The sequence below is a fragment of the Mus musculus genome, chromosome 10, assembly GCF_000001635.26.
Source record: "Mus musculus strain C57BL/6J chromosome 10, GRCm38.p6 C57BL/6J".
In the NCBI taxonomy this organism is placed as follows: Eukaryota; Metazoa; Chordata; class Mammalia; order Rodentia; family Muridae; genus Mus; species Mus musculus.
The window spans coordinates 114,552,289-114,580,023 of NC_000076.6; the positions used below are offsets into that span (position 1 = coordinate 114,552,289).

Consider the following 27,735-nt stretch of genomic DNA (forward strand, 5'->3'; position numbering starts at 1 on the left):
GGACCTAAGCCACACTGCTCTATGATAAGATACAAAGAGTTTGCAGCCCTTGGGTAACTTCCTCAGTAAATCATCAAGGCATCCTTTGCCTATCCTAAAAGAATCTATAAAAATAATCTGCAAAAGTGTGCCCAAGATAAGCTTTGAACATTTTAAGAGGAAATAATGTATTTACCTTAAGCAGTAACAAAACCGACTTGGTAAAAGATTGCACTGTTGTTGCAAGATAGAATTATGCCTATACCAGCAAATGTTGTGTGTGAAGCATGTCTTTGTTAATAAAGAATTTGTTTGGTACTTTGTAAGTATAATTACTAAGGACAGAACTAGATAATCTTTGGATTCACCATTTGACTGATGCTAATAAAGTCACCCCAGGTAGTAAGACAAGAGTGGCTAGCCCTTTTAAATTTGACATCTAACATGTAATATTGCTGTGAATATTGGTTTGAATGAAAATTACCCCCATGCCCATGATGAATGGCATTACCAGCCCTGTTAGCACAGGGGTGGCCTAGTTGGTCTTGGCTTTGAGGTTTCAGAAGTTCAAGCCTGGCTTATGGTCACTTTTTCTTCCCCACACTTGATCCATCCTGTTTCCCTCTGTACCCACTCTCACACCAAGTCCTCCCCCACAGACACTCCCCACCTATCCTCTATGTCTACTTTCTTTCCTATTCTCAGCGAGATTCAAAACATCCTCTTTTAGGTCCCTTCTGTTACTTAGCTTCTTTTGGGTTTGTGTGTCATAGCATGGCTATCTTGTCCTTTATGGCTATTACCCAACTTATAAATGAATATATGTCATGTTTGTTTTTCTGTGTTCGGGTTACCTCACTCAGGATGATATTTTCTAATTCCATCTATTTGCCTTCAAATTTCATGATGTCATCTTATTTAAATAACTGAGTAATACTCAATTGTATAAATGTATCACATTTTCCTTTTCCATTTGTCACTTGAGGGATATCTAGGTTGTTTCCAGTTTCTGGGTATTACAAAAAAAGCTGCTATGTATATAGTTGAGCAAGTGTCCTTATGGAATGTCGGAGCATCTTTTGAGTACATGCGCAAGAGTTATATAGCTGGGTATTCAGGCAGAACGATTCCCAAATTACTGAAAAAATGACAGATTAATTTCCAGAGTGGTTGTATAATTTGCACGCCCACCAGCAATATGAAAGTGTTCCTCATGTTCCACATCCTCAATAGCATGAGTTGTCACTTGAGTTTTTATCTTAGCCATTTTGAAGGAATCCCAAAGTAGTTTTATTTGCATTTCTCTCATAACCCAGGATATTGAACATCTCTCTTTTTAATTGGGTATTTTCTTCATTTACATTTCCAATGCTATCCCAAAAGTCCCCCATTCCCCCCAACTCCCCTACCCGCCCACTCCCCCTTCTTGACCCTGGCTTTCCCCTGTACTGAGTCATATAAAGTTTTCAAGACCAATGGGCCTCTCTTTCCACTGATGGACGACTGGGCCATCTTCTCATACATATGCAGCTAGAGACACAAGCTCCGGGGGTACTGGCTAGCTCAGACATCATAGAGTCCACTGTTGAGAATCCTTGGTTTATCTCTGTGACCTCTTTCAGTTGGGTTATTTGGTTTCTTGTCATCTAATCAAGTCCAAGTGGATCAAAGACCTCAGCATACAACTAGATACACTAAATCTGATAGAAGAGAAACTAAAGAACACCCTTGAATGCACAGGTACAGGAGGCAACTTCCATAACAGACAACAGCTCAGGTACTAAAATCAACAATGGGACCTCATGAAACTGAAAACCTGTAAGGCAAAGGATACTGTCAATAGGACAAAATGGCAGCCTACATAATGAGGTAAGTTCTTCACCAATCTTATATCTGACATTTATCAACACTATATATCCAAAATAAAATCTGCAGTTTTTATAAATATTTTTTTTATATGAAGACACCATCCTTGTTTTCCCTTTTCTTTCTTCATGTGTTTTTGATCAGTAGAATATCCCATAAGTCTAGAACCTTGCTTCTTTAGCCTTTGAAATTGGCTTTTCCCCTTCCAGCTATAGCAGAAACCTATCATCCTGAAAAGAACAAAAATGTAGACACATGAAACCAACCTTTACCTTTTCTAATTCTAGTCTAGAGAAATATACAGTGGCTTTCCTCTGACTCTTTTCAGTTTTCATCTTTTGCCATGTCTCTCTCAATATTCTTTATAAAATGACTTGAAATTCACAAAGCACTTGCATGAATGACCTGGAGCCCCATTCCTTCCTGAGACTCACTGAAGCAACCTCCAAGCTCCCTGGGATTAGAGCGGAACACACAGTTGCAGGGTGAGCACATTTCAGAAATGAAATACTCTTTTATAGTTCCATGTATACTAACTGAATTGTTTTTCTATTCTTAATTATAACTGTTGGTAGAAACTAGCATATCTGAGCCATTGTAAAAGTCATCCAAATTGTGCTTTTTCCAATACACTGAAGAACTGTACTTCACAACAAAAGCAGCAGCAGTCGCTCAGAAGGTGAATATCTGCAAGGACTCACCCTGCTCTGGGCCTATGCTTCCTAAACCAGTGACCACTAGTCTTTCACAGAGTCAGCACAGAAAAGAACAGAAGAATAAAGCCCAAGCCAACAGTTGCCCCTTCTAAGGCATTGCAGTACAGTGAGAAAGACAAAAGCTGTATGCAGCAGATAGATTTGAAAGCAGCAATGTAAATCATCAGTACCAACAAACCAATTTGATGCCCCAAATGCAGGGATGTAAGTAAGCCTCCTTCGAATACGATTAATTGGGCAGCCACACCACTGAATAAATAGATGACTATTTTCATCAAGTTCATACTTTTTCTTTCAGTGTCGTCACTTAGATGGCAAATCAGAAAGGAACATTTAATAGGCAGACGTGCATGTGGGATACAGAAAATAGAATGTCTGAAGTATTGGGGTTTTAATGAGAAAAAAATAAAAAGGAAAAAAATACATTCAAGCAGTGATGAATCTTTCAAACACATATGTGAAAGACACTTCCCTTCCATCAGCCAAATGCACAAATTAATAATTTACCAGGAAGTAGTAAAGGCATTTATCAAAAAAAGTCAATATAACTATCTCTTCCTACTTTGCACATTTTCTTTCCAAGGTCATAAAAGAAAGACATTTTAACATTACCTCTGGCCAAGAACAAAGCAGAGACAAAGCTCAGAGAGAGTCAAGTGTGTTCAGTGCAGAAATTCTTTTGATGATTTGTAGCAGATGAGCAGTAGACCCTTCAGACACAGATGGGAATTAGCTTTAGATTTTACAATATTATCTATGGAGTGAGTAGTTGCTTCCTTGGCCATTCATATATCTGTGTTTAAGACCAAATGAGAATTTGGGTTTTTCATACATAAATGTGTGAATGCAAAATTAATTTCAGAAACTATGAATTTTTATCCCATTTTCTATTATGCACTATGAAGTAAGATCAGAAGGAATTTTTTTGAGTAGTCCTCCAATTTAGTTAGCTAATTTGAGGGCAGATTTTTCTATTTTATTCTTAAATACTATCAAAGAATAAAAAATTTTTCTATGGCTCCTATTGAAATACTTAATTCCCTTTTATGTCAAGAAGCTCTTTTTGATATTAACTGAGATGTCTTCCTGTAATTTGGGGCCATTTATCTTGCTTTGACCTTGATGTTGACAGAAAAGTGGCGAACAGGCTAGCTATAATGACCATTTATACGTTAGCGCCAATTATGGAATCACCTCTTAGCCCTGTAGCCTCCAGGGGATTCATGTGTAGGTTGTACATCTTAGCTGTTCCTGACTGACTCTATCTTTAAATGCTTCCAAATCAATCCCCTCTTCCTCTCATTTTTATCTCTCTCTCTCTCTTTCTCCCCCTACCTACCTACCTCTCTACCTTTATCTCCTTCCCTCTCTCCCTTCCTCCCTCTTTTCTTTACCCTTCTCTTGCCCTTTCTTTTCTCTCTCCTCTTTCTCCTTTGGATAATTTTTTTTAGCCATTGAGCTTGTTAATTTTTTAATGAGAAGACCATAGCCACTGATTATTATTTCCCAGATTTTATAAGCCTTGTTTTATTTGTCTGTCAGCATGTTACTTACCTTAAAATATTAGTGTCTCATTCAAAAAAAAAATTCCTTACCTGTTGTGTCTGAAAAGATTGTAAGGTCAATTGTGTTTTCTAACACAGCAAAATCACAGGAGAAAAGTATTCTAGTAGAACAAGATCCTGAGTTATAATTGAGATGTGAATTTCCACTCTGACATCCAGGAGCCTGAACGCATCACTAAATTCTACAGGCTTCTGCTTACTCCTATATGACTTAGAGATAATACCATTTACCTTAATGGATGAGAGATTAAAGAAGATATTGGGTGTTTCCTGGCAGTTCCTCAAAGAACGACCAATGCTATCATTAGCTATTATTGAACTCTGTGTAACTAAAAGACCACCAGTTTTACAGAAAGGATCACAGGTGCTATAGTCAATCGATGTACATATCAGCTACTCTATAACGTTTATGAAAGTGCTAAAGAGGCCAAAATAATGATTCATGTGATAAGGTCATGTATAGTAGTAATATTAGTTGGTTACAAATAAGGAAATTAAAGCCCAGAGGGAGAATCAGTTTGGAAAAGTCAAAACTGGAAAAGTTTGGCCAGTGGGAGGATGACTGTTCATGAGGCAGAAGAATAAAGAGGAAAAAAAAAGAGGTCTTACAAGCCTGAGCACAGTCCAACTAAACAAGACAGAACACATCAGAAAAGAGACTAGCTGGTTAAGTCATGATTCCCTACTCCTCTGAAACTCATGGATTGTGCTTGAACTCCTTAAGAGGCTTTGATTTTCTCAACTCCAATAAATAGAAGTCATCTTTACCTTGAAACACCATAATAATATTTCTACTACTTTATTTTATTCTTGAGATAGGGCTAAGCCACAAAGCACTAGCTGGTCTGAAACTTCCTGCATAGATCAGGTTGGGCTTGAAATTTCAGTAATTTTTTTGTCTCAGTTTCCACACAGTGCTGAGACTGCAGATATTTGCCACTGTGGCTTCTCTTACAACTTCTTTAATTTCACTCAAGAGATGCATATCCAAAGCCTACTGTATACTAATTAGTTATATATATGGACATAGATGTCTCACTTTATAAAGTTCATATTTAAATGGGTGAGACACACACATAATACTAGACACATGTGTAATATGTTAGAAAGTGACCACCATCTTGGGGCAGAACAAGTGGATTAAAATAAAGGGATAGAAGGAAAATAACTATGAGGAAATTGCTTTGGTGAAGTCTCTTTTAGAAAGTGGAGTGTAAGTAAAGCTTCCAAGGAGAGAAATCTGGACATAGTTGGGAAAAACAATATTATCTATAGAAGACATAAGCAGACCAAAAGCCTAGTGTGGGTGGAATTTGATAGAGAATAGGAATCAATGGGGAAACAGACATGAACTCCATGGGGCACAGCATAGAGTGAGCAGGGAGGAGGACCCTGTGTGTTATTGTTATACTGACTTCAGTCTTTATAGAATTTTCTGCAAAGAAGTACAATCTGACTTGGTTCTAGAAAGTGCTCTCTGTGTGCTCCATCCAAAGATACTTCTGCTTAAGTCTGGCATTGATCCAGACAAGTATGTCATAGGGATGAAACTGGGAAGTCAAAAGTTTTAGAAAGAGTTGATATCAGAAGTGGGATTTCAGATAATCAGATATAAGTGATTGAAAGTGACCTAAGAAATTGAAGTTGCTACATTTAGAAATTGTTCACACCACAACTCATTTTAAGATATAGTCATGTGTAGACTATTTTGTAAATACAAGCCCAGAACTCAAGCTTACATTTATGTCAAATATTGTCTTAGCCACTTGCTAGAAGCATGACCCTTGGTGGTCATGGAACTAAACCTCAATGTTCATGGTAAGTAAAAATGCATGGATCCCAAGGTTTCCATTAGGAATAAGTGGTGTGATGCATGTGAAGTAGTTCACAAAAGTTGTATTTCCCTGTGTGCTTTTAGTGCAAAGATGCTGTCCCAATGAGCTGTATGTAGCAGCTCATTAAAGGACATGCATGATCCCCCATTATACTGATGCTAATTAGAGCCATTAGCTTAATTTCTTAGGCTTTGTATTGATTATTGGGTATATTTTTAAAGGAAGACATAGTTTTACTACAACAGAAGGCATCCTATCTACATGTTCTCTCTGGGTGTTCACCATAGCTTCATTAAGATGGCACAGTGGGTGAGGTACTTAGATATCAAAGGATGATGCACAAAAGAGCCTGGTTGGTCTTCTCAATGTCAAAAGATGTCAGAACCATAAAAATATTTTGTCAGATTCTAGCTGTAGAATACATCAGCAAAATCTTACAAATTGAATTTCTATTACCAGTTTCTTTTCAAATTGTGGGGTCACCAGGTTCTTGCAGATTTTCTCTACTTGACAAATCCCTCTCTTTTTCATACTATGTAATATTTATTTATCTTCTGAATAAAACCAACTCACATAAGAGTTTCTGGAAAACTGTTTCTGCTTTTAAAAGATCCTATTTGAAATGCTGAAGTCATCGGCTAATTTGTTCTTCTCTTGGAGCTTGCAGCAGTTCCTTCCACCTTGGCATCATATGTAAATTTAATGAGCATTCCCTCACTTTCATCATCCAGGTCATTGGGTCATTGATTCTTATTTCCCTGTGTGCTTTTAGAGCAAAATGCTGTCCCAATCCATCTTTCACAGCCTTTCTTGTCTGTGAAGAGCATCTTGCTACTTTTTGTTATATTTTTCAATAAATGCTTCTTCATTTTCCAGTTATAAAGCAATGTGTTATTTCATTAGATCTATATTTTCATCATACAGTACCTATCACACTTTTTCTCTCCTAAAAGAGAATTTTAGGAAGCTATTTTTAATACTAGCCTTGGGATTACTCAGGATGAACATCTCTCAGTATTTCTTCAAAGAACTTCAACTTTCCAACTCAACTTCACAAAAAATCAGTATCTGATCTACTAGTTCTAACCTCCATTTTCCACAACTCTCTATTCTCCTGTGATCTATTTCTCTGCAAATTATTTAGAGTGAAATGAAATTATAATTCAAGAGGAATAAAAACATAAGTAGAAATAATTAGGACAGTATTAAGGAACGAGGTATATACAATGATAAGTCAGAGAATCATAAATACAGTGAGGGTTTGGGGGTCAAGGTTAGTATTGACTCTAGTTACAGATCTCACAGAATGAGAAACTGAATGTTTTTAACTAAATGTTACATAAAATAACTACAAAAGTCTACTGCTTACATATTCTGTCTCTAGTCTAAATTGTCCAGATCAGGCATATCACTTCTATGTCTACTATATCTATAGGGTTGTTTTGTCCTAGAAAAGTAGTTAAATTACGACATGTCTTCTTTCAGCACTTCTTTGGATCTTCTTACCCTGCAACACTCACTATAAGCTCCCTGTGACAGGAGAGCTTTGGTAGTTCAAACCCAGCTTGCTCAGCTTGAAGTCTATTACCCCAAACCCTTGATCTTTATGTGGCCACATGTGGTTCCTTCATGTTCCCAATAATTTCAATGGTGTTCCATTTCTGAACCTTCTTTATGGAATGAGCTTCTTGCCAGCCCTGAGGACAAGATCTAACCTACACAAGCCAGTCAAAATATTATATACTCATAGACTACATGAGATTAGTTAAATAAGTCACTGAATTAAAATAAAATAGAGCTCTTTTGAGAGACAGAGAAAGTTTCTACTTGGAAACTTTAAGTATATTAAGATCACAATATTGACGTCTTGAGTAGATTAACCTAGTCTGATGCCACCAATATAAAACATTAAGTAGATAGGGATAGAGCTAAGAAACTGAAGATTGGTTTCTGATGGTATGGTGCACATTTCTCACTTCATCACTCATACAGTTATTACTATACCTCAGATTTATCAACTAGTTTAGTGCACAGTTTTTCCTATTGTATGTGCTGTTACACTTAGGTCTCTTTATTTAAAATGTACATATCTACTTCCTCCTGTACTCATTTATTTCTATGACTTTTCTCCTTCATGTCTTATTATATCCACAGGACTCTGTAGAAAATGCCTAGCAAATAGGCAAGGACTTGTCTGCTCCTGTTGGAAAGATTGCAACAGCCAAGCTTTCTGATCAAATATAATGATGACAAATGCTAGTTTTTAAACCTGATTTTCTTTGAATCATCCTTCAATTGACTATCATTTATACTTCTCTTTAAAATTAAAATAATAATAGTGAAAGCCACATGTGGTTATTATAAGAATTAAAATATTGTTATAAGACTGGCACATTTTCTAGCACAGAGTGAACAGTGAATGAACATTAACTATTATTATTTATTTATATCTAGTCATCATTGTAATCACTCAGATATCCAAAATAGAAAGGTTTACCCATTCCACCTATAGGTTAACTGGATCAGTATATATTGTACATTATTATATGTGTATTGATATATATATATATTTACATTATATATTTATTTACACACAGGCACACACATATATACTTACTATATATGCATATATATACACATATATTATATATGCACTCATATATATTATGGGGAGCATGACTATGCATATACATGTACACACACACAGTCATGTGCCCCATAATTTACATGGTGTTCCATTTCCTGCCAATTCCACCACAGCAGATAAGCTCCTAGTTTACATGTACCATATGTGTGTGTGTGTGTGTGCGTGTGTGTGTGTGTGTGTGTGTGTGTTGTGTGTGTGTAGTAAGAATTTGATTAAAGCCTAGGAGAAGTAAACTAAGATACTGATCATATAGCAAGGTTTGGTGCTAAATCAGCAGCAATGTGAGTCACTGATACTTCAGCCTAAGTTTCTAATCTTCATTGTCTATATTAACATTTAAAGATTACTTTTTAAATACATCAGCAAGTAACTAAACTACTCTTTTTCCCAAGTCTTTGGAATCATGAGTTGGTAAGGAAGACAAGGAAGAGGAAGAGGAGGAGGAGGAAGAGGAGGAGGGGTGCTTATCACGTAAGCATGATGAACCAATGGTCAGACAAGAACCCTGAGTGAGTCAGAGCCAGGTCCTCTGCATATATGTTATGGCTGTGTAGCTTGGTTTTCTTGTGAGACAGTGGAAGTGCAGGATGTCTCTGAATACTTTGCCTGTTCTTGGGACCCTTTTCCTCCTTCTGTATTTCCTTATCCAGCCTTGATGTGAGTGTTTGTGTCTAGTTTTCCTGTAACGTGCCATGTCCAGTTGATATCCCTTTAGAAAAGGTCTGCTATTTTTCTGAAGAGAAACAAAGGAGGTGTGGATCTCAGAAAGGGGGGTGGATGTGGGGGTGTACTGGGTTGTAATATATGAGAGAAGAATAATTTATTTTGAAAAATATATAAAAACATATAAAGACCTGAATAGTTCTGTCAATAGACTACGCCTAATTGGCATTTGTAGATTTGTACTCTTGCCAACATTGATGTAGACAAAGGATCAAGTAGTACCAACTTCTAGGTCATAAAAGAAGACTCGACAAATATAAGAAGAGTTTAATCATACAGTGTATATACAATTTTTACACCAGAAGTCAGAAATAAATAACATACACCTTTTTGGCAAACTCTAAGTACTCAGAAATTAACTGATGTTAGTTAAAAATTAAACAGAAAATCATAAAGTGCAAGTGAATGGAATGGAAATTTTAGTATAATTAACAAAACTTAAGACTTCCCTGGGAATAACTTTATGAGGAAAACTCATGGAAAAATATTTAAAATTAAAATTGGTAAATGGAGTTTTGTGTTAAAACCCCTAGTTTATATCTTAAGAAATTACAAAAAATTAAGGGAGGAATAGAAAATAAAGTTTAAGTATTCAGGAGATGGAAATAATTTTTCAGAGTTAATCTATAAAAGAGATAACAAGAGAAAAAGTTAATGGTATTAAAATGTTCTTTGAGAAGATAACAATGCTTATAAATTTTAAGTTGCACAACCAGGCAAAGAGGAGTAAAACCCAATGGAAAAGCTTCTGGGATGGGCTGACATCATTGGAGATTTGGTTGCAGTTAAATAAGTAAGAAAAGGCTAAGCAGAATTTCTGTCAATAAGCTAAACATCTTAGATAAAATAGAACCAGTCCTTGAAACAGAAACAGAGTATCAGAGCTCACTCAAGCTTAAATTAAAAACTCAGAACATACATGCTTTTAAAAAGAAAGTAAGTTCTCAATGTTTTATGATTTTCAGGAAAAAAATCCAAGTTTATAGTGCTATCCTGGACAACTATTCAACATTTTACAAAGATTTTTAAATGCACAAATTGTTAGAAAATCAAAATAGAGAGTAAGCTACCATTTTATGATGTGCTCAAAAACATAATAAAAAATAAAAGACAGTAATAAGAGAGATAGCTACCCACTGAGATTACCAAGGCCAAAGAACACCAATATACCCACTGAACACTGGTACAGGATATCTAGATTTGGATTTACAAGTTACTTGGACAATGGGTTACAAAGAAGATATGGATTGAATATTGTGTCAGCAGCTCGCTGAAGGCTGAAAATCTGAAAGTCAGTCAATTAAACCTGAGACATAAATAGACTAAAAAGCATAAAGAGAATAAAAAGCTATCCTGATACATGAAAGGGAATTGACTGAATTTCACCCCATTCTGATTAAAACTGGACACTCTAGGTAGACAATATTTGACAATACAACACAATAAATATATAAAATTAAATTCTATATAAATTTATATTATATTTATTATATTATATTTATATTATATTTTATATAAATTTATTTTATATAAATTTATATAAATTTATATATTAAAATAAATAAATAAAAATTTAGAGATACCCAGTACCAGGCACAATGATTTCCCTATGAGTTATTCATGACGGAGGCCTGCTAAAAATAAGCTACAGCTACTTTTCAGCCATGGATGGGACAGCTATCTTTATTTCTTTAACACCATCCTCTAGTTTGGGGAACACTGTGAAAGAGGAAGAGAAAGAATCTATTAGCCAGAAGATAGGGAAGGGATCTTTGAAATGTCCTTTAGACATCACATGCTGTCACACAGATGAACTCACAGCAAACTGTACATAACTGCATAAGATCTGCACAAAATCAAGCCAATACAGACTTACAACATGTATTACAATAGGGTTACTATGACTTTCCTTCTGGCTAAGAAGCTCTTGGCAACTGATGGCCAACAGGGAAGGGAAAGTTACTTTTCTTTTCTTTTTTTTTGTCCATTTTTTTTAATTAGGTATTTTCCTCGTTTACATTTTCAATGCTATCCCAAAGGTCCCCCATACCCACCCCCCCAATCCCCTACCCACCCACACCCCCTTTTTGGCCCTGGCTTTCCCCTGTACTGGGGCATACAAAGTTTGCAAGTCCAATGGGCCTCTCTTTGCAGTGATGGCCGACTAGGCCATCTTTTGATACATATGCAGCTAAAGACAAGAGCTCCCGGGTACTGGTTAGTTCATATTGTTGTTCCACCTATAGGGTTGCAGTTCCCTTTAGCTCCTTGGGTAATTTCTCTAGCTCCTCCATTAGGGGCCGTGTGACCCATTTATTAATGAGTGTGGTCCTTGTTAGTTTCTTTGTGGTGCAGTGTGTAATGCTATCCCTTATGACAGATAAATTTAAAAATATACATATAAATAAATAAACAAATGGGGTATAATTTTAGAAGAATGATACCACCAGGGGTTTTTTATCGTAGTTGGACAGGGCAGGTGATGGATGTAAATGATCAAGATACATTGTATCCATGTATGGAAATTTTTTAAAAAAATGATTTTATAAAGGCTACAACAGGCAGACTTTCCATTAGCCTTTATAGAGCATTCATAATAAAAAAAGTGACAGCTATTTTAATATTGAAGTCTAAAAAGAAATGTAATTCTAACTTTAAAATATATGTGTGTGTGTGTGTGTGTGTGTTTTCATGCCTGTATATCCATATAACACCTGAACCCAGTGATATTAATGACCAGAATAGAATCCAGATAGCCTGGAAATAGAGTTAGAGATAATTGTGAGCCACCATGTGAGTGCTAGGAATCCAATCCTGATCCTCTGGAAGAGCAACCAATGACCTCAACCTCTGAGCAATCTCTTAGTTCCATAAAGTTCATTCTAAATAGACAAAAAAAACCCTCAGAAAAAAATTAAAATATCATGTCTGATATCTCATAATGTAAAATAGTCAAGATAAACAGGTAAAATGGCTTGAAAGATTGCTATAAACTACACAGCTGAGAGAACAGAATGAGGATCTGACAGAATTGAATGGAAGTCTACTCCGTCTGTTAAAGCAGTATTGTTAAAATATTAATTTCCTCAATTGTTTGATCAGTGAAGATCAATCCTAGAAATCCCAGTGTAAGTTTTGTAGGAACTAACAGACCCTCTTCCGTGCAAATGCAAAAGTCATGAATGAATGAAGAACTTTGAAAGAAAGCCTGAAGGACGAACATGGTCTTGCTTCATGGTTTAACTATGAGACAACAGCAGTCAAGACACAGGATGCCAAAGCCAAGTAGACACATAGGTGAGTGTAACAGAATGAGTCCAGACTTAATCCACACATATATGGCTCACTGTTTCTCAGTGCTGTGCAATGGCTAGGTGTTCCATCTTGATCCACATTCTCTACGGTAATGTAGAGAAAATTTAACACAATTTAAAAAGCTGGAGAAACTCATGCAACTTACCAAACTCTGAAAACTGGGAAAGGTACAAGGCATTATTACAACACTCTGAGTTATATAAGCAGCACGGAGATGAGGAATGGAGACTCTGCAGCTAGCAAAGATGTCTGAGGTCATGCTGCGCCTGAGGCGGCATTATTTTCAATAACCCGTCTCAGAAACAGCTCATTTCTTTCGTAAATAAATAAAGAAATTATTTGCCTACCTATGAATTGTCAATGTGTATGTATCATGAGATAAATATGATGAGGGAAAGAAGGAAAGTTAAGCAATATATACTGTTTCTATAAGACCGACCAGAAATGCAAACTAACTCATTGTAGGATAATCAGTGTGGACAAGGTAGGACTTAGAATGGTCTTGAGAAGATTTTATCATGGTGTTTATATTGTTCATTGGTTTACCATGGTATTCTCATGGTCTATATTTGTTAGCACCCATCAAATGGTACCATTTTCAACATGTTCCATTTGTGGTAAAATTGTACCTCTAATATTAGAGGAAAGGCTACATTTTTTACTGATGCTTGAAACATAATGATATAGAACTAGTAAAATGTTCATTAGATACTCTCTCCATGGTAGTTGTGAGACCACAACAGAGGTTGCTGGTTTTTCATAGTGAGAAACTACTATGCCTTTCTGACAAAGTGTAGACTGTAGCTTGACAATTGCCTTATAGTCATACTTACTGCTGTTCCTAGTCTTAGCCCTCTTAAATCATCTTGAAACATTATAATTCTATGGGAAAGGATTAGGTGTTCCATATAAAGGTACATTGATAATACATTTGATCAAAATAATATTTTCATGTTTTTACTCATGTTAAAGTAAAATAAGTGTTTAGAAATAGCCTTTTAGAATGAGGTGTGAGAAAAATAACTAAGTATATTACTATCACATTGGAGTGTCTTAGTATAATATTTCCTAGGTTTTATTTAAAACATTACTATCATTAAATAAGTTAAATATGTAGCAAACTAAACCTAGCAAAAACCAATCTTATATAAAAATCAGAATAAGCATAATAAATGCATAATGAGCCTGTAATTGATATTATTCCTCCATATATCCAAAACACTCTACTTGATCAAAGGCAATGACATTTTTAATTAACAAAACATCTTTATACACTATTACGTACATCATTAACTAGTAAATGTTTAGAGAATAATTTCTGAGCACAAAACCAAGTATTTACATTAGCTTAATCATTATACCAAGGGCTTCTGATGAATCATTTTTATCTCTAATACCCACAAATAAATATATTTCATAGATAAAATAACCTTAGTAATTTTTCAAAACTCTTGACATTATTGAGTCAGTATTATCTACATAGAAATTCCAATGAATGTAATTAAATTTACACTAAAAAGAACATGAGTCTTACCCTCATTTTTACCAGTAAGTGACTAGTAAATTAAAGGCTAACATATACATCCTCGTGTAAAAATTGAATCAAGAGTTAGAGATTTAAGGACAAATCCTAATCCTGGTAGCAGTGAAAAAACTCAATTGAATCTAGTCACTGGTCCAATTGTTTCTCACTCATTCAAAAACCTTTTAATTTTTATTTACTATGCCATATCATCCGGAAAACCTGCTTAGCTCCCCAAAATTCCATTAAAGATTACTTATAAGATGCAGGTGTTCTGGAATTACCTAGACCCATTTCCATAAGTCAATCAAGTATTGAGGGAGCACTGGTATAAAGAGTTTGTCACTAGTTAGGCCAACATTCTTAATACTAAAACTTGACATTTACCTAAAGCCATTTGTACAGCAATTTCAAATGAAGTTTTCAAACATTTATTCATTAATACTTTTAGTATTTCCATGCAATATTTGGCAAACACTCATTTCCATTTTACTCATTTATAAAGCAGGCCTATTCATAAGATGCCATGAATTTAATAACTCCTTTCCTCCTTACAACCCATTTTCATTCACTAGAAAGAATAGCAAAAAAGAAGACTTCCAGCATGAAGTAGGTCATCTATCCCAACTGTGAAAAAATCTCGTGAGCGTGTGGCTCTTATCTACCCCACCTTTTTGTATGCGATCCAGTCGAACACTCTGTCAATATCTGTTGCCCGTAGCACTTCCTGTGATACTGGATGGGAACTGGCCAAGCCATCAAGTAGCATCACTTCATGCAGAACATCTGTCAGAAATCTCTGCTTCTCCTGCAATACAGTAGATTGGGTAATATTATAGGTGATTCATGGTTAGGGCAAGATGTGCCCGACAACATGAACAGCGCGGGTGTCACTTAACTGATGGTGCTCATCAGTCTTACACGGTGAGCCTCAGATCTAGAGGAAACTCAGTAAATAAAACAACCCCTTAGGATAGTGTAAAATAAAGACAGTTGATTTAAACATAACATGAAACAAAATCAATGGGCTACTGTAAGCCCTAAGTAATAAGAACAGCAGGCTGTTTTATCAGTGCATAAAGCAAGAATGAAGAGTGGGCACACAGAGCAAGGATAAAATGAAAGTTTGCGCATGTCTTTTCCAGAGTGTAAACAGAAATTCCACTCTCAAATAACATTTTCTGGTCAAGTCAATGCAAGAATCCACTCTTTTTAAACCACTATACCTAGCTCATTAGAACATGTTAATCATCTCTCTCTCTCTCTCTCTCTCTCTCTCTCTCTCTCTCTGATCCTATATCATACCACACACATTATTTTCCACAAAAGGGGGTTGGGTGGGGAACCACAATGTATATTGCAAAAGGCATTGCTTTTCTCAGACCATAGCGTGTGCGGATAGACATACAAATTTAGATTAAAGGCCATAAAGCTGACATCACATAGTCTTAATAGTCTATCACTCTGAAGTACTGAAAACAGCCAGAATCATGAACCCTCTATTCACTGCATTTCTCTAATAAAAGCAGACTTGTTATATTAAAAATGAACTGTAGAGAAAGGGGCAATTTTTGGTTTCAGAAATTCTGCTTTAAAGTAACAGCTTGGATTCTGTTGACAAAAATGCTGCCAGCTATTAGGCCTTCTGGCCACCTGGCTTCATGGATGGAGCAAGAGACAGAAAAATAAGTTGTGAAAGATAACAAGGCTAAATAACCCCCTATATGGCTAAAGACTGAGAAGTATCATTACTGAGATTAAAGACTTCTATGCTTAAATGGCTCTACCTAATATTGAACTCAGCCCGAGAGTCTGTTCATTTTGAGAAATCAGATAAACACTGTATTATTTTGGATTGAGTTGTAATTTCAAGCTGAGAGTACACCAATCCTAGAACTTAAAGAAATGGGAACTAAGATGGAGTATACTATAGGAAGGAAAGTTAACTGAGCATATACGTGTGTGCTCCTTCAACTATTGCTTATCAACCACAAACACATATTGATCAACATGAAAATTTAATAAACAGTCCTTGATTTGCAAGACATAAAGTAAACAGATTTTACAAGTGAAATCTAAACTCAATTTCAATAAAGGAATATTAATGTTAAAGGAAGTATCAATTATATATGATATATTACTTGATACTTTTGGGAGGAAGCAAAATTAATCCTTGTCTACTTAATATAATTTCAATTTCCATTATCTAACCTTAGTATAGGTAAATCATTGGTAAATGATTTCTCTTCTACGTTATTCAAAAATGGTATTAAATAATGGAAGAAAAGGCTTGTTTGCAAAAATGGGTTGGGAGCTGAGTTTCTGGTAGGAAAATACATACAAAACACAGAACACAGAATACATTATACTGATTTGGGAAAAAAGAAAAGGAAAAGAAAGAAAGAAAATTCTAGCCAGAGGCAAACTCAATTTGACAGAAGTGTAAACAGCTCACAAGAGAAAGGGCACTGAATTTTTTTTAAAAAAAATAAACACCTACAGCTCTACATTCTCAACAGCAATAGCCCTACAGTATCAACAGCCAGCTTTGCCTAGCATTAGTTAATTTCCTACCACTTATCTGGAGCGATGAATGGTAAAAACTGAAATAAAAGAAGTCATTTGTGTAATATAAGATAAGATGTGAAATAACATAGTTGGCTATAGTGAATAAAATAATTTTATTTTATAGATTAAAGTTTCCAGAGTGGTTTTTAGCAAAGTTATACAATAATAAAATTATTGATGGGGACTTTCTCTAAAGAGGTAGAAGTTGATCTGACCTTTAAATTTTTAAATTTGGTATGTGTGTGCATGTGTGTGTTGTGAGCACCAGTGTCTATATAGTATACTCATGGTGAATATGCAATATCTCATTTTTATTTCAGTCCATAATTAAGGCTGATAGGATTTATGACCTACCACTTTTTAAAGGTAACACCAAAAGGAAGTGGGCATGTTAAAATCTTTTAAAAATTCAGTGTTCCATAGCCTCAGTAATAGTGTCATGCCTTGGGACCTCCCATTGAGCTGGATCGCACTTTGGGCCTGTAGTTAGACCTTATTTTCCTCGGGCTCACAAAAAGGGACCTATCATAACTGCCCTTCAAAAAAACCAACAAGCAGCTGAGAGAGTCAGATGCAGATATTTGCACCCAGCCAACGCACAGAAGCAGCTGAGCCCTGTTGTTGAATTGAAGGCTGAAAGAAGCTTAGGAGATTGTTTCCAATTGGAAGGAGCTACAGAGACAAAGTTTGGAGCTGAGACAAAAGGATGGATCATCTAGAGACTGCCATATCCAGGGATCCACCCCATAATTAGCCTCCAAATGATGACACCATTGCATACACTAGCAAGCGTTGGCTGAAAGGACGCTGATATAGCTGTCTCTTGTGAGACTAGGCCGGGGCCTAGCAAACACATAAGTAGATGCTCACAGTCAGCTATTGGATGGATCACAGGGCCCACAATGGAGGAGCTAGAGAAAGTACCCAAGGAGCTAAAGGGAACTGCAACCCTATATGTGGAACAACATTATGAACTAACCAGTACCCCGAAGCTCTTGACTCTAGCTGCATATGTATCAAAAGATGGCCTAGTCGGCCATCACTGGAAAGAGAAGCCCATTGGACACGCAAACTTTATATGCCCCAGTACAGGGGAATGCCAGGGCCAAAATATGGCAATGGGTGAGTAAGGAAGTGGGGGAAAGGGTATGGGGGAATTTTGGGATAGCATTCTAAATGTAATTGAGGAAAATACGTAATAATAAAAAATATTTAAAAAAAAAAAGAAGCTTAGGAGAAGGGCGATCCTATAGGAGGACCAGGAGTTTCAATTAATCTGGACTCTCAAGATCTCTCAAACACTGAACCACCAAACAGAGAGCATACACCAGCTAATATGAGGCCCCCAACACATATACAGCACAGGACTGCCTCACCTAACCTTCAAGAGACTGCAGGCCCCAGGGAGTTTAGAGGTCAGGTGGGGTGGGAGCGGGGGGCATCCACATGGAGACAGGGTGGGGTGGGAAGGAGGTGTGGTATGTGGAGCAATAAAAGGGTGGATGGGAGCACAGGGAATGGAATATAGAGTGTAAAAAATAAACTAATTTTAAAAATAAATAAAAGCATTGTTGCATTAAAAAAATCAGTATTAACAGTAAGCACTAATTCCACAGAGGTAATGTAGATATTACAATTTTTATACATGATGTCATTACAAGTTACAGTGATATCAGTATCATTTTGTTTTTCAATATTGATAGATAGATAGATAGATAGATAGATAGATAGATGATAGATAGATAGATTATAGATAGATTGATAGATAGGTAGATGATAGATGATAGTACAGATATAGCTATGTTGATATAGATGTATTGATATAGACTTAAGAACTTTAAAAATCATCTCAGAAAACTAAAGAATTTTTCACAAAAACCACACAGCCACTATTTTATTTGGCTACTTATTTCTTTAATAAATATATATTTAATTCCCACTCTATACTTGTGGAATAAATGGATGATTAAAGGCTTCTTCATAATCTTGAACTCAAGAATAGAAAGGAAGTACAATAGAAAGACCGGCACACACAGACACTATCGTAATACAGTGGGTGTGCTATAAAACACAGAGGATGAAATGTTTAATTAGTTCAGGAAGGTTTAGCAGAGGAGGCAGCATCCAAGAAAGTAGGTGAGAGGTGAGGAGGAAGCAGCTGGAAAGGGGCAAATCCAGGGCAGAGTAAACATGCAATTAAAAAAGCCACACCACTCAAATCCTCGATGATCACATTGAAGAGTTGGGTCTTAATAAATGGTCAGAAACATGCATTATGACATAATAAGTGTAGATTTATAGCTGTGGTATACCAGATGGCTAATCGAGCCAATAGTCAGGAAGTAGCCATTATCCTAAGAGAGGGAGTGTGAATGATGTCATAGAACAGTCTGTTGCTGAAGGAGGCTTGGTATTAAGGGATATTTCAAGCATTTTTTCATGCTTTGAAATAACTATATGGCTTTTAGTGATAATAGGAATTAAACAGAAAAGTTGAAGATTATTGACAGAAATGTTGAGAAAATACAGTTGGGAGAACACGCAAAAAAATGAGTTTTACACATGGCAGGAAAAAGTGACTACAGGTGTTCACAAAGAGCCTGTCAGCAAAATACTGCAAGAGCAATGACTTAGAGAAATGACTAAATTATCTTTCGGTAATGCAGAGTCATTTTTAAATAACATGAATAGAGCCCCAGAATTCACTTCTAAAGTCATTTTATATATATATAAAATAGACTGGTTTTTAACTGTATATGTGATGGAAGTTAAGAATTCTTTAACACATCATTAACTATCAAGGTAATTATACTCCTTGATGCTTCCAAGTGGCTCCCAACCTCACATGTCAAGTCTAAGGGATTACATGAGACAATGGCTGCTCTAGACACAGTCACTGAATTTGGACTGTCAAGGAAGAAGGAAAGTTAAAGCTGTTGGCTACTTCCTACATAAAAGATAAGGAATGTTAATGGGGTGCAATATCAATCAGGAGTTTTTACTCTGTCTGATTGGCTGAAACTTGTGTCTTCCTTGAGAATTTTTCTACTTTCTATATGTCTATGAATATCTTATCACTACATGAGTTGTCTCAGTCTTGTCCCTTATCTTCCTGCTCTTTGGTTTGAAGCTGCATTCTCTGATCCCTATGCAAAGACTTCTCTCCCCCTCCCCCTTTTTCCCTGTCTCCTATCTGAACATAATGACTCTTCTGATATTCCTTTGACAAAAGAGTCCTAGGACTGGGTGGGAATACCTGCCTTTCTCTGGGCATACAACTTCTGAGACCACACAAACTTTTGAGATCTCAGTATCTTCATTTATGTACATTTACTGTTGCGGAGATTAAATGAGTGAATTAGCTCTACGTATATTTGTTAAGCACCTGCTGTATTCCAGATGGAAAGCTTGCTTCTAAGGATAGACAGAACAATGAATCCTAGATTCAAAGTCTGTGTAGTAGTAGAAAGAGAAACACAGATCAAAACAGACAATAAAATACAACCGGTTTATATGTGAGACTGGAAGTGGACTCAGGATACCGAATGGCTACATTGAGAGAGTTATGATTTGTTATGCCTGAGGGAAGGAGGGAAAGCTTCTAAGCAAGAGTTTAAATTGAATTTTTAAGAATTATTTAAGTATTCTAGGAATAAATGACAGTAAAGGACATTTATGGCAAAGGGGAATTTGTTAAAAATTCAAGGAAAGCTTCTAGCATAGTTTCTTGGAGAGTGTGGTTCAGAGAGGTTTGTATGGCACAAGGTAAGGAGCAAACCACAAGTGATGACAGAGAGGCCCACAGGAACAAAATCATCAAGTTCCCTTGGAAATTGTAGTTATATGACATTATGAGACCTTTGAGAAGTCTGAAGGGTAGGGGATTGCTGGACTAGAGCAAAGGGCAACTAGAAAGAGAAACTGAAAATTATTGCGCATCTGAGAAGAAAGAGCACACAAAAAGGACCTTATCTTTGTGATGACAAAGTACTATTCCAGTTATTCCATAAAATTTATCCTCATTCTCTAAGAAGCAACATTAGTTAAATAAAATATGTATTTTGGAATCCTGTGTGTGAATTCGCTGTAGACGTAAAACTATGGGCATAGATGTACATCTAAAATAAAAATATCTGAATGAGTTCAGATATTACACATTTATGGTAATTTTAAGTTTATGTAAGGCAGTTCCTTTTTCTGATTTTGTAATGTCACAATACTCTCTTTCACAGAGATAAGGACAGTTGTCTAAGCTTTGGATTTAATCTAATGAGAATGTCTTTGTAAATCAAAGAAAGCAACAGACTACAAGTCTATATATTTACTGTCTGCCTCATGAAAGATTCTGTGTTGTGCTCTGGCGAAATACAATAAAGGCACTATTCCCACCTTCCAGCAATGAATTTTACAGTAGAGAGAACAGATATGAGTATAAGTGTTTGATATCTTACAATGATACAGTATTAGTGGCATAGAGTATTGCAGAAATAAAACATAGAATACAAGTTTTAAGTAAAATTGCTTTTAATACCTGTGACCACACTGTCTTAACTCTATCAGGAAAACAAAAATGAAGATCTATCACATTTTTACAAGTTTGCAATCTGAGCTCCCACACGATACTTTTATTATTCCATAGATTAAGCAAAATCCCACACAAGACAACATTAACCTGAAGCTGTTACTTTATAAATAACTTTAATGAGGATTGCCAGCATGCCTATCATTTCAGAGTTTTAGACATCTTCCTCTTGGTTTTCACCACCTATTCACATCATAACAGAAACTTAAAAGCAGAGGAGTAAGATCAAGAATTCAAACACTAAAAATAAATTTGCTGGAGGAAAATAACATTTGATCCACATGAAATGGCTAATATTGCAATTTTGTATTTTGTACATTTATAACACAATATCCTATTTGTGAAAGTTAGAAATTATTTGTACCTGAGTTCTTATAACATTTAAATAACTTTATACATTTTAGGTCTTGATTCTGTTTTCCACTGTATTTTAAGATTATTTTAAGCTTTCTATTTAAAACAGTTAGATTTATTCATAAAAATTATATCACCATTTAACTGAGTAGTTAATATTTTACCCACAGCCAAATTTTATACTGACAGACTGAATAAAAATAAAGAGCTAGTGGAAACAAATGTTGTTTTCATATAGTAATGTACTTCAAAATTAACATTTCAAAGACTGGTGTTTAAAATACACACACCCAAGATGTTAATAATCATTTTATGTGCAGCTTGTTAAAGCAGCTCATTTGTATTAAAGTCAAACTTGTATAAACACACATATGTAGCAGACATTGAAGAATAATTTTATAAAGTAATCACCATCAATGCCTACAATGGAACAAGCACTCAACTAAAATGTTTAGCTCTGCATTTGTTTACATAACCTTCTGCAGAAAGCACTGCATGCACACAGGGCCCAAAGCAACTCTGTAGTGATATAATACTATTTTATGACTTCACATATACCTTTGGACATAGATGAATTTATATATTCAATGTATTTTCTACTATCAGCTACATTTCCTCAATTGAAAAACCATGAATTCCCTCTGAAATCTTACTCAATGAATATACTAAAAGTGAAGTCATATTTCCATAAAGAGATCTTTGAAGATTTTATAAACCTCTCAAAATCCTAGATAAATGTTAGCACATGTCTGTGTGAGCTATGGTACTCTCAAACATGACTAACCTAGAGGAAGTGGGTTAAGTTGTAACTCTTCAGAGACTGCATCCTCAATTGCCTGATATCTTATTTTAGCATCAAAGCTGAATATGTCATGTTTTGTATTATCTGAGGCTTGATGTAGCAAAGGAGAGAAGGCAAGATAAAACACAAAATGTGCTGAATTGTACAGAACCAAACACTGAGCCAATTGCTGATGTACCCATGATCTATTAAGATTCAGCAATATTGCCCAGCATGCTCTGCAGTCCCAGCACTTGGGGAGTACAGTTCAGACCAACTGAGAATATAAGGCTAGCACCAGCTGTATAGAGAGTTGAAAACTACAGACTAACAGTTACTGCAAAATTGGCCTTTCCCAATCTTACGTCCATAACAAACTTCTTATTGGTTATATTAATATATTTTAAATGACATATGTTTATTATTTAGTTTCAGTATTTAGGCATATAAATGGATAGTTTGTTGAGTAATAACCTCAGAGAAAAACTAGCCTGAACAGAGGAGAATTTATGTTTCCAGTGAAGATCAAGAGGTTAGTAAGCTTAAAAGTTTAATAAGTGGCATCAAACAACACAGTGTTGTGAGAGCCTACATACTTAATAAAATCATATGAATAGTAATCTCATCTGTAATAGCAAAAGAGTAATTGCAACTCAGACTACTGTGAATCACACTACACAATGTACCCATTGTGAATATTGCCAAGGTTCCTTCTTCACAATGCAAAAGCTAGACTAGAAATCCATTAGAAACGACCAAAAATATTGAAGTATAGCACCCAAATTCATTTAAAAATGGAATGGATATATACAAACGTTATATAATTTCCTGTTCTTGCTAATATTTTGATGTGTGTTTCATAATGTATCTCACCAGAAAGCCAAATTTGGACTGTATATGTAAGTGCCTAGTAGGTAGAGAGATGTTGGTAAGACAAATGGCCATACAAGTTAGAATTCTTTGATTCTTCACACTTCCTGGTAACTTAAGCACAATGGACTTCATAGGGATTTTGAACACAGCAAAACAAGGTCACATGGCATCAAAGAATCAAAGTGCTGAAAGTTTAGCCTATGGAATGGGTAGAAAGTATCCAATCTCATTCTTAGAAACTATTACTGAAAATAAACTAACATTGTTATATTAAAAAATAATCTTGCCGGACAGTGGTGGCACATGCCTTTAATCCCAGCACTTGGGAGGCAGCAGAAGGTGGATTTCTGATTTCAAGGCCAGCCTAGTCTACAAAGTGAGTTCCAGGGCAACCAGGACTATACAGAGAAACCCTGTCTCAAAAAAACCAAAATCCCCCCCCCCAAAAAAAATATGGTTTAGCTGGTATTCTGTGAGACCAGAAGGACACCATTACTTAATCCTCTCTTGAACACCCCCTGTTGCTAACAAACCAACTAGCATAAATTTGATCCAGTAAATAGTGTTTAAATTGTGAAAGGTAAACAAGGCAATCTACATTAATCCTTGGAAATCTGTCATCCTTTTTAGTAAGTCAAAGATGCAATCATAATAGTTGGCAAGAAAACAAAATATATTCTCTTGTGTGAGGTCAAATTATTTTCAATCATAACAAGTAATATGATCTATCAGCTTTCAAGAGAAATCACAAATTTATAGAAAATTCCCTTGTTGTTTTGAAGGTAAGACAATGATCTTTGCATAGTAAGATTTATTTTTTTTTTTTACTTTAATTACTCATTATATGGAGTACATCACATTCCAGGTACTTCAAACTGCATCTAAGGTCAACTTTTTGCTCAGAAGGGAAAAGCATTCTAAATTGGTTTTCATCAGAAAACTGAAAGAATATATAGTATTTAAATCACAGAGCATCACCTTTAACACTACCACACAACAAAAAGAACACACAAGAGCAGTTGTTTGTTGTTTCCTTGTGGAGAGAAATTCATTTAAAAATATATGCCTCTCTTCTAGGCAAAATTAACAAGTTTAAAGACAACCAAGATTCTGAAGCATGGTCTATCTCAGCAGAGAGAAATCCAGCACCTAAATGAAGCCATCATGGTGGCAAAATAAATGTCATCCATTAAAGAAAAAGTGTAAGACATTTAAAATAAAACAATAATGATTAATTAACTGTCCTTCTTGTTCTGTATTCTGTATTTGAGCCATATGGAGCATTTTTTTATTTTCAGAACATATGTGTGAATTTTAGGAGTCTGAAAAAGGTGATAGCTCTGTGGTTTGAGCTACTGTGCAAACAAAGCAACTGCTCACAGGGATATGGTTGGTCAGATAGAGGGAGAAATAATTTATGTATACTGAAACCTCCATACAGAAGATAAAACATGATGCATATGAAAGTAAAATACTACTACATTGCAGTTATAAACTAATATTTACATGAGGTGTACTCCATAGAGTTCACCACAGTAGGTACTTGTTAAATCATCTTCTAAAATAAATAGAACAAATGAAATGCATGAACGGATAGAAAGGCAAGTGGCATCAATGCAGCCAACCAATTCGTATAAAATTATCAAGCTAGTTTACATTCCGAGCTCTGAAGAAGAGCAACATTGAACTATAAATAAAATCTGCAGAGGAGAACATAGAATGATTAAAAGAATTAATTGGACACAGGTGTTGTTGAAGCACATTTGAGGAGAGAAGATACGTGCCTTAGTATCTCCATGTTTCAAAGATAATTATGATACTAACTGACCAAAATAGGACTGTAATTGGTAGAATTTTCCAACCTCAATCCCCAGAAGAGATAAAAAGGTAAGGAGATGAACATTTCCCAAAGAGGACTACTTGAATATATGAATGGTAGAACCAGAAAGGTTATTCAGAATGCTGTCAAAGGATGACCTACCAAATTTTATTTTATATTCCCAGTTAAGGAGAGCCCTGTGCCCATCAGACAGAAGAGTGATGGAGTTAGTCTGATACACCTTAAAAATATAGCAGAGAAGACAGACACTCCCAGCCTAGCACAATGTCTTACTGTATCTCACAGAACATTAATGAAATATGTGAAGTGTGTGGTACGTACAGTGCTTCTTATATTTGTATACATTGTTACAACCATGAAGGTGGCAAGCCAGGTAGTATAATAACCAATATCAAAATATCCATTTTTTTCCTTCACAAAAAACTCTTCTCTATATATATATATATTTTTTTATTTTTGATTACTTGTATGTAGTACTTTATTGTTTGTGAAAGCTTTGCTTAGTAATATCTAGACTTAATTTTAAGTAACTTTAATAAAAGACTGGAGAGGGCTGGAAAGATGGCTCAGTGGTTAAGAGCACCGACTGCTCTTCCAGAGGTCCAGAGTACAATTCCCAGCAACTACATGGTGGCTCACAACCATCTGTAATAGGAACTGATGCCCTCCCTCTTCTGGTGTGTCTGAAGACAGAGACAATGTACTCATATACATAAAGTAAATAAATAAATCTTTAAAAATAAAATAAAAGACAGGAGAAATCTCAGAAGGGTGATGGGTTGAGACAGACTATTGTTGCCTAGAAATGAGCTGTGTTGTAATTTCTTCTTCAGTTGCCCCCTGAGGCCTTCGCTTTAGTTGTAATCAGGTTAAAAGCTGTGATAAACAAATGCCTTTTACCTAGAAAATTATGAATATTACCACTTTATATTATCTTATGCTATGTGAAGATAAGATTTTTTTCACCAGTAGCAAGGAAATTAACATATCAAATATGGTATAATCCTTTATGACCAATACTATGCATTACGTATATCAGTATCTAAATGGATATTTTGGTATAAGTTTTTCCAATATGATCTTGTTGTGGTTTGTTGAAGCAGGCTGGACTATTCTGTTTACAGTTGACTCTTCTTTGAAAGAATGAGCAGAGTAACCGTCTACAATACTGCTAGGCATAAGAAAGGACAAAATCGACTTACATTCAGCTTCAATTGGGGGTTTGGTCCTAGAGAGTGTCTAACCCTGTTAAATTTTTATTGGTTTTGAAATTCCTAAGGAAGTGTTCAAAAGCTGTGGCACCATGCAAATTTGAACAAGTTCTCCAGAAGAAATACGTTATTCCCCAGGTATTGCTCATTTATCTTTGATCTTTAGGTCTACAGTATAAAATCTTGAAACAATGTCTATCTAAAAACAAAACAAAACAAACAAACAAAAAACAAAACAAAAAAAACAAAAAACAAAAAAGGAACCACTTGCTTTTTACAAAATTATCCATTAAGAACATGTGCAAACTTCTCTATTTTCTATTTATAGCTTTATTTTAAATTTTAACATCTATATTACAAAAATAAATGAGGCAGTTCTCTGAAAGACCTGTCATATGCTCACTAAAATGACATGCATGTGTGTGTGGGCATACTGCCAAACTGAGCTTCCTTCTGTTCTTCTTTCTACAACTGTGTTAGTGAATGTAAGCTGCGAGCTAAGCAATAAACACAGGCAGGCAGGCACATGTGTGTGCATGCACACACACACACACACACACACACACACACACACGCATTGCTAACACTGAAGTTTCTCTAAAGAAAGCTTTACTCACTTAAGCAAGGTCAAAGTTTTTATTTTAAAAACTATAAATAAATGTAAACAAAAGTAATACTTATCAACTAATTTTAACCTAAAGAATAATGTATTAAAGTCTAGTTGTAGAACATGGTCAGCTCAGGTTCCATATCTCCCGTTGCTAGGAGTCTTAGCTAGAATGTAGTTCCCATTGCACTGGGTCTCTAGCTCATTCCAGAGATATCCCCACTCTAGTTGTCTCCCCCACTATTCTCTTCCTTCATCCTCCCCAACCTTGATCTCTCCTCTTCCCATTTCCATTCCAGATCCAGGCCACTTCCTCATCCACCTGCAATCTTTCTTTTCTTTCCCCTTCACAGTGATATTCACACACACACACACACACACACACACAAACAAACACAACCTCCCATTGAACTCTCCCTTCTTGTTCTTTAGCTTCTCTGGATCCCTGAATTGTATCATGGTTATCATTTACTTCACGGCTAATATCTACTTAATAAGTGATTTCAACTAAAATTTACTTAATACTCACTACGTAATAACAATAATTGATGGAAATAGACTCAGAAAGCCACAGCCACACATTAGTTGAAGCTTAGGCAATGCTATGGAAGGAGAAGAAAGGATTGTAGGACCCTAGAAGAAAACCTACAGGATCAATGTATCTGGGCTCTTAGGGGCTCACAGAGAAGAAACTACCAACCAGGGAGCCTGTATGGGGATGGCTTAGCCCTCTGCATATGTATTATAGTTG

At 35.6% G+C, this 27,735-nt stretch overlaps 1 protein-coding gene across 1 annotated transcript in view; it reads right to left on the reverse strand.

Moving 5' to 3' along the window:
- The window catches only part of Trhde (TRH-degrading enzyme), a 403,483-nt gene that overhangs the window by 153,469 nt on the left and 222,279 nt on the right, over positions 1–27,735 (reverse strand). Inside the window, exon 6 of the mRNA NM_146241.3 lies at positions 14,839–14,976. Coding sequence (NP_666353.2) covers positions 14,839–14,976 — 138 coding nt within the window. The remainder of the gene's footprint in view (positions 1–14,838; positions 14,977–27,735) is intronic.